Raw genomic sequence first — 8,429 nt, 5'->3', positions numbered from 1 at the left:
CCCCCCCTGCCCCGCCCCTCCAAGCCCCGCCCCGCGCTGCCCCGCCCTGCGCGGTGTGGGCGGAGCGGATCCCGGAGCGGATCCCGGCGCGGATCGCGGCGATCCCGGCGCGGTGCGGGTGCCGCTGGCGGTGCGGGGCTCGCGGGGCCGCCATGGCGTGGCCCTGCATCACCCGCGCCTGCTGCATCGCCCGCTTCTGGAACCAGCTGGACAAGGCGGACATCGCCGTCCCGCTCGTCTTCACCAAGTACTCGGAGGCCACCGAGCATCCCCCCGCGGCCCCGCCGCGCCCCGCGGCCCCCATCGAGACCCAGCCGGGCGGGGAGGCGGCGGCGGGCGGGGAGCCGGGTCCCGGTGCCGCCCGGCCCGGCCCGGCCCCGCACGGCCCGGCCCCGCACGCCTCGCCCCCGGCGGACTCGGTGATGCGGCACGACTACAAGCCCTGGAAGGTGCAGCGGCCCGAGCCGAGCTGCAAGCCCAAGAGCGAGTACCAGCCCTCGGACACTCCCTTCGAGAAGGAGACGCAGTACCAGAAGGATTTCCGTGCCTGGCCCATCCCCAAGCGGGGCGACCACCCCTGGATCCCCAAACCGGGCCCTTCCCCCGTGCTGGCCCTGGACCGCGCTTCCCCGGAGAAACCGGCGCAGGAGAAGCGGCGGAAGGTGCACATCGCTCCCGAGAAGAAGGAGGAAGACCCCGAGGCGGAGGATGAGCATCCCAAAGCGGTGCGGGCCGGGGACGGGAGAGACAAGGGTCGGAAGAAGGCGGAGGAGGCGGGCGGGCAGCCGGCGGAGCCGGGCAGGGGCCGGGCGGCCGCCGATGCTCTCAACAGGCAGATCAAGGAGGAGGTGGCGGCGGGGGTCAGCTCGTCCTACAGGTGAGACACCCCCCGTCCAGACCCCCAACCTGCCGACCCCTCGCCAGCCCTTCTCCGGTCCCCCTTTGCACGTCCCCGGGAGGAGCATCCCACCCTGGGAGAGAGGCTGTGAAACGTTCCGGGGGGGGTTTGCACATCCTCCGCCCGGGGGGGTTGTCCTTAAAATTCCCCCCTCTCTGGGGTCGGCGATGGGGCAGTAGATGTTGTGCGGGTGGTGAATACACGGACGCTTTTTGTCGAGTGGGCTGGCAGGAGGTTTGAGTGTCTTTGTGTATGTGTGGTCCCTCCCACCGCATCCCAAAATCCAGAGACACCCGCCGCCTGGGATTTCCGCGGGGGGAATGTCTGGGGTCACGTCCCCGGGATGTGCGAGTGGCCTCTGGTCCTTTCCCAGCGCATCCCTGGATGTCGCGCTGCAGCCCACCCAAAGGAGCAGCATCCCCAAGGGGCCCACGCGCGGGTGGGGTGCCCCAGGCGCAGGAGGGTCCCGGGAATCGTCCCAGGCTGGGCACCCCCGGAGACAAAGCATCCCGGGGCCGCAGGACACGCATCCCAGGCCGCTTGGGTGGGGCAGGCTCGGATGCTGCCATGTTTAACGCGGCGCGGGGGGGATGACACATCCCCGTGTCCCCCCCGACCAGACACGGGTGCCCTTATTTCACCTCGAACAAGAGACCTGGTTTGGGATTCGGGGCGCGGAACTCCTCGCCGCGAGCCGCTGCTGTTGTTTCTCTCCCGGCGAAGGGGTCGGATGTGTTGGGAATGCCAAACAAAAGTGCCGGGGCGGCTGCCCTGCACGTACGTTCGCAAGGAGGGTTTGCTGCGGTTGTGTTTTCCAGAGCTTTCCTTGGCAGAGCCCACCGCTGCCGAGCCCGGGGCGGAGGTGGCAGGGAGCAAACGCGGGGGTTGTGGTGACAGAAGTGGCATCGCAGCCTTTTTGCTTCTCCCTGTGACCGCGCGAATGCCGGGGTGTCTGTGCCTTTGAATGATTGATTTTCCTCCTTGGGGAGGTTTAGAGGTGACACCCAGCCATCAAACAGGTGGTACATCCATGCAGATCCGAGCTGAAGCTGGGATTTGACTCCCCTGTCCCACCGATGACTGTGTGGCACAGCAGAGCTGACAGTCACCTCCTGTCCCTCATCCCTGAGTGGTTCAAGCAGTAAGATTTTGATTTTTGCTGTCTCTCAGCATCAGCTCCGGCTCTCCCTGGGGATGTGAGTGGTGCTGGAGGCTCAGGAGCATCCAGGTGTGACGGTGCTGCTTGGCTGAGACAGGAGAAAATGGCCAGGGATTTTCGGGGGCTCTGTTCTGCAGGGGTGGAGTGTGTGGGGAAAGGTTTTTCCAGGAGTGACACAGCCCTTTAATCTGCCGTGGCCAGCTGGGGGCTGAGACTGGGCTTTTTGTCTGCTCACCTTTGCAAGGGCTGGGCTTGTGCTGGGGATGGCAGGGCTAAAGCAGAAAGGTCTCCTGGAGCTGGGGAGTTGTTGTGATGCCTTTCTCCCACTGCTGCAAAGGATAATTGGACTTATTTACTTGCACATTTAAATGCAGATTGCTCACCTCCCCATCCCTCCAGTCTGCTCCAGCAAATTCCTACAGCAGTTGGGTTGGGGTTCCTCCCCAAGGAAAGGGTTGGGTCAGCTGGGATGTTAAATCTAAGAGGAACTAGAGGGATTCAGCTCTCCTTGTTGTTGCTCCTTGGCTTTCAGGACACCCTTAGGGCTTCTCTTTCTACTTGGGTCCTCATCTGCTCTCCCATTCCATGTTTTCCTTCCTTGCAGCATATTGCAGGAGGAGTGTTTGCTCTGATGCTCAGCCTTGGAACACAAGCATCTCTTCATTAATGCATAAGTGATGTTGTGGCTAATTGTTCTCATTTTCTGTTCAAATTAGGCATCTCCTAAGTGTTGTTTATTGTTTGGGTTCTTTTTAAAAAGCCAAATGCTCCAAATCCTTGTTACCACAAAGGGCCTGGCTGCTCACACACTGGGTGAGTGTTGAAACATCTCCAGGGATGGAGGCTCCACAGCCTATCTGGGCAACCCTGGGGGCCACCCAGCAGCCGGGACTATCTCCTGGTGACTAGGGAGGAGCAGGGATGGCTCACATGGGGCTTGTTTGTCTCCGTGGCCTTTGCTGGGCTCGTGCAGGGATGGGCTGGTGCTGCTGGCCAGCAGCAGAGAGCAGGGCAGATTTCCTTACAGTGCTCTGCCACCGCTGCACATCAGCGTAACGTGACGCTCCAAGCCTGGCAAACAATTCCTTGGTGCAGCCAAAGAGCACACCAGGGGTGGGTTTTCATCTCCCTCTGTCCCCCTGGGCATTATTTCCCTGTGAGAGCACGGAATGGAGTGAGCAGCCAGCCCAAGGTCACGGGGGCAAGTCCATGCCAAAGGGAGCAATTCCCTTTTTTAACCTCTGTGTACCAAGACAGATGAATATTGCAGAGCCCATTGGAGCTCCTGCCAGGTCTGCCTGGAGGGGCAGAGCAGAGGTGGTGTCCATGGAGGATGGAGGCTCCTCCCAGCCACAGGGATGATGGATTTGTTTGAGCCCAGAAGACTTTGGAGAGACCAGAGCAGCAGTGGGTGTCTGCTGGAGACTGCCTGTGCTCAGGGATCCTGCAGAATAAGCAGCATTTATGTGTATTATTTATTATTTGTTTATATTATTAAAAGTCTTTTTACTATTTATATATTTATTTACTCATTAACTACAATTTGGCCACCCCCTGGTGGATGGAACCTTTTCTTGTTCAGTTCTCAGATGTCTTGTAGGAGGACCTGGTGGCACCACTGGGGGCTTGTGTCTGTATTGGGCACAAGGGTGACCCTGTGACCCCAGTTGTGCAGTGCCTGGGAGGGGATTTCTCCCCCTGGAAGGGATGGGCAGAGCTCTTCTCCCTGCTGGAGCTCACCCTGGGGGGCTGGGACCAGAGAGAGCAGGTGACAAAATGTGCAGACAGCAGCATTTGCTGGGGATGTGGGACAATTAGAAGCACATTTGGCAAAAATGTAATAAGGAATGAGTGAATATTTTATATTTTTTGTCTGGAAAATATGGAAAAAGGCCAGAATTAGGTGTTTCTTGGGTGTTTTTTCCCTCCCCTCCTTCTTCTTCTTTGTCTTGCATTCTTCTCCTTTTGTTACCTTTATTTCCTGAAGACAAAAGATATAAAAGGGAGAGGAAACACTTCACCCCCTTTGCAGGGTATCAAAATGAGTGCTAAGGCCATGAATTTCCCCCAGAGAAGCAATATTACCCAAACTAGGTTTCCAGTTCTTTACCAAAGCAATTAGTTTTTTTTCTCCCTGAGCAATTTCCTCTCCTGGCAGAGGAAACAAAACAATAAAGGCTTCCGTGGAAAATTTTTGGCCTGGCCCTGGTATTAATGAATTGCCTGTTGCTAAGGTTCTGTCATTCATCTCAGAGCCTGGAGGTACAGAAGATGTGGAGCAAATGAGGATCTGTAGTAGCTGTGGAGATGAATGAGTCAGCACTGGGGACTGGCTGTGTGGGTTTGGAAGGCACGGAGGAGATAACCTGGGGAGGGATGTCCAGGCGGGAGGGCTGGAGCAGGATACACACAGGCAGGGAATTTGGGCTCCACCACTGTGGCTGTGGGCATGTAGGGCTGGAAGGACCTGCCAAGACCATCTGGTGCCCATCCCACTGCAGGGAAGGGGATGATGCATCGAGACCACACCAGGCTGAAGCTTGAGATGACCCAGCAATGTGTGGTGGCACCCAGAGCCCCCCTGCCCTGGGCTGATCCCACAGCAGGGCAGGAGGGGATTCTGCCCCTGAGACCCCCCTGTAGAGCTGCTCCAGCCCTGGGAACAACAGCACAAGGACCTGGAGCTGCTGGAGAGAGTCCAGAGGAGGCCCCAGAGATGTTGCCAGGGCTGGAGCCCCTCTGCTCTGGAGCCAGGCTGGGAGAGCTGGGGGGGTTCCCCTGGAGAAGAGAAGGCTGCAGGGAGAGCTGAGAGCCCCTTGCAGGGCCTGAAGGGGCTCCAGGAGAACTGGAGAGGGACTGGGGACAAGGGATGGAGGGACAGGACCCAGGGAATGGCTTCCCACTGCCAGAGGGCAGGGAGAGATGGGATATTGGGAAGGAATTCTTGGCTGTGAGGGTGGGGAGGCCCTGGCACAGGTTGCCCAGAGAAACTGTGGCTGCCCCTGGATCCCTGGGAGTGTCCAAGGCCAGGTTGAGCAATTTTTCCACTGCTCCCATTCATCTGGGTCACCCCAGCAGGGACCTTTAAGCCCACAGGGCTGGCTGGGACCCTCTGAACCTCAGTCTCTGGTGGTTTGCAACCCATTTCCAGTCCGAGTCAATGGACAGGTTGTAGTTTGCTGTTTTATTGGGTTTCCTTCATTCTTTCTTTCTCTCTTTCCTTCTGTAGTTTGCTGTTTTGTTGGATTTTTTTTTGTCTTTCTGCTTTTATTTTTTGGCTGTTTCGTTGGGCTGCTCAGTGCCTTTCTCCTGCCCAGATGTCACTGCTCAGTGTCCCCAGGTACGGCACCCACATCCTTTGGGAAAGTCCAAATATTTTTAGTCTCCTGTTTACTCCTTGTGTCAACCTTTCCTCTCCAGCTCTTCCCGGGTGAAATCTGTTCAGTAAACAGATTGTTGCAGAGTGTTGCCCTTTGTAGGTGAGGTGCCCATTTGTGCTGAGGCTCATGAGCCCTCTTTGTGGATCTCACGGATTCGTTGTGGATCCCTTGCTTACCCTTGGATAAACCAGCATGTCCACGCTGTTCTCCTCAGGCAGTCACACCCCTGGAGCTCCCATCCCACAGCAGAAGATCCTGGTAGTTAGTACCAAGCCTAGCACTTAGTCCTGCTCGTTTCCAGCCCATTTTGAGCACGGCAGCTGAGGTCAGAGCCTGCTTTCCCCTGTGCCTCCCCGATCCTGCTCCACATTGGTGCTGCCCGACCACCTGGTGTCATTAGGAGCTCTCATTAGTGCTGCCCTACATTTTTTCGTGCCAAAGTCAACCTTAAAAATGTTAAACACTGCTAACCCCCTTCCAGGCTGCGGCTCAGCCTTGCAGCACTCGTCACTCCCCTCGCCCAGCTCCCTGCTCTGCTGGTGCTCCTGTTCACTGGCTTAATTAAGGATTTCCCACACGGCCCTGGATAAAAATGCTTTGCTGAAACCTGGTAGATTTTCACATTTCTTTTGTCTGCTAAGTCAGTTATCGTACCCAAAGACATGTCAAGCATCTCTCCCCTTCCCCTTCCCCACACAGCCATCTCTGGGGGGACCAGCAGCTTCCCTGGGATGCAGGAGCACATCCCACATCCACTGGTGGCTTCAGGCTGTGACACAAACAGTAAAAAAAAGAGGAAGGGGAGAGGAATCAGCTCATTTAGGCCCCCACTTCTGTCTTTTCCAACTAAATCACGAGCAGCAGTTGTAGATTTGACTTCTCTCATGTTCATTCCGTGACCTTTGCTGTTCCTGTCTCCTGCAGGCTGCACAGGCCTTTGCTTTCCCAGTACTTTGTGCTCCATCCCACATCGATCTTGCTGTTCTTTGAGCTGAATGTATTCACATTCATTCAATATATATATATTTGTATGATAGCTCCAGCTAAGCCTTGCCCCATCAGGGCAGGAGCAAGGATGCTCTGCTGCTACCATGGTCACCAGGGCTGTTTTAGGGAAGTTTTATAGGGTGGAAGCTTTATTTCTCTTGATTTATAACTCATTACTCTGGATATCCTTCCAATGTCCTTTGTATTTTTTACGTACATATTTAGATGTATTTTTATATTTGGATTTTTGTACTTATATATTATTTGTTTTATTTTTATAATCGTGTATTTTATATATGATATATTATATTTTATATTATATATATTTATTTATATTAAAAATAATATACACACAAACTGGGCTGTCCTCCTTTAACCTCCAACTCATCTCTCCTCCTCAGCCCCAGCATTGCAGGTGTTCTATAGCAAACACATTTTGCTTTCTATTAATAACTACTTTATTTCCATTAATAGCTCATTGTAAAGGGAACACATTTTTCTTTGTCTTAATACTTTTTTTTTTTTTTTTTTTGCTCAAACGATGCCTCCACCTGAGGGGACCCTGCAGCACTTTGTGCATGTGGAGAGACTCCTGCTGCTCACTGAGCTGGCTGCAAGCTGGGCTGCTGAGACTACAAAATAAAGGGGTTTGGTACTGGGAAGGTTGGAGGGTTCTTAAAAGGTTCTTAAAAAAAAAAAAGTGTTTAATTTTTAAAAATTAAATTTTTAAAAATTAATTTATTTTTTAAAATTTAATTTTTAAAAAATTAATTTATTTTTTAAAATTTTTAAAATTTTGTTTTTAATTATTTTTTAATGTTTTGAGTGTTTGTTTTTTGGTTTTTTTTTTTTGGTTTTTTTGTTTGTTTGGTTTGGTTTTTTATTTGTTTTTGTTTTGTTTTGTCTTGTTTGTTTGGGTTTTTTAGGTTTCGGTTGGTTGGTTTCATTTGGGTTTTGTTTTGTCAGTGAGCTCCTGCAGGTTTGTCCACCCAGCCTTGCAGGTGCCCTCCTGGAAAGCAGCCAGGGGTTCCTCTCTGGAATTCTTTGCAAGGTCACCGGGGCCCAGCTAGTGGTGCCTGGCTGCTGCTTTGCTCTTCTTGTCCTTTGAAAGGGCTGTGCAGGTGCTGTGCCACTTGTTTGACTCGGAAAGGGGAGAAAAATAGAAGGTGATGGTGTTTAAAGAAACCAGTGGCCTTCTGGAGAGGAGCTATGTATTAATTAATCAAATTAGTTTGTGCCAGAACGGCTTGGATTGGGAGGCACCTTAAAGATCATCCCATTCCAAACCCCCTGCACCTTCCAGCAGACCAGGTTGCTCCAGCCCTTCCCCGAACACTTCCAGGGATGAGGCATCAACAACTGCTTGGATCAGCTGATTTCAGAGGTCCTTCTCCACACTCATCCCAGTCCTGCTCCCCTGGCACGAGGTCTGACCAATGTGCTGCTTTTGGGCCTCCTGTGTGTGAGGCCCAGCTGTCAATTAAATTATGGTTATGTGAAATTAATTCCTAAAATTGGGGGTGGGGTGGAGGGGAATTCTTGGCTGCCCTGCTCTGATGTTTCCACTTTGGTGGGCTGCAGATCAGGGCTTGGACCACGCTCTGTGCCCTGGTTATTTGGATGTGAGTGGAGGTAGAAGGTCTGAGAGGGGGGGAAAGGAAGGGGGGCACTGGAGGTCCTGTGAGGGTGTGAAAGCCCTGGGCTGGAGTTGCTGGGGGGGGGACAGCCCCCAACCAGGTGCCCTGCACATCCCCAGGTCTCCTGCACATCCCCAGGTCCCCTGCACATCCAGGTCCCCTGCACATCCAGGGGAGGAAGGCAGCGGCTCAGCCAGGCAGCAGAGTTGTCACAGTGTCACAGCCAGTAGCCATGGCAACTCACGGGGAGGAGTCCCCGAGAGGGCTGCCTTGGCAAGCAGCCCAGTGGAGGCAGGACACCAGGAAAACCACACAAGGAAAACCCATCCGGGGAGCTGGGATGGGTTTCGGGGAGCTGGGATGGGTTT

General features: G+C 54.0%; 1 protein-coding gene across 2 annotated transcripts in view; it reads left to right on the top strand.

The window, feature by feature from the left end:
* Positions 1-109: 109 nt before the first annotated feature.
* MAP6 (microtubule associated protein 6) overlaps positions 110-8,429 on the top strand; it is a 32,126-nt gene continuing 23,806 nt past the window's right edge. For both annotated transcript variants that reach the window (XM_027663624.1, XM_027663625.1), the window contains exon 1: positions 110-877. In XM_027663624.1, the coding sequence (XP_027519425.1) occupies positions 153-877 (725 nt within the window). In that variant the 5' untranslated portion in view covers positions 110-152. The remainder of the gene's footprint in view (positions 878-8,429) is intronic.

This window comes from Corapipo altera, unplaced genomic scaffold (assembly GCF_003945725.1).
Source record: "Corapipo altera isolate COAL_440 unplaced genomic scaffold, ASM394572v1 165, whole genome shotgun sequence".
NCBI lineage: Eukaryota > Metazoa > Chordata > Aves > Passeriformes > Pipridae > Corapipo > Corapipo altera.
The sequence above is the reverse complement of the archived record's forward strand: the minus strand, read 5'-3'. Positions and strand labels throughout refer to the sequence as shown.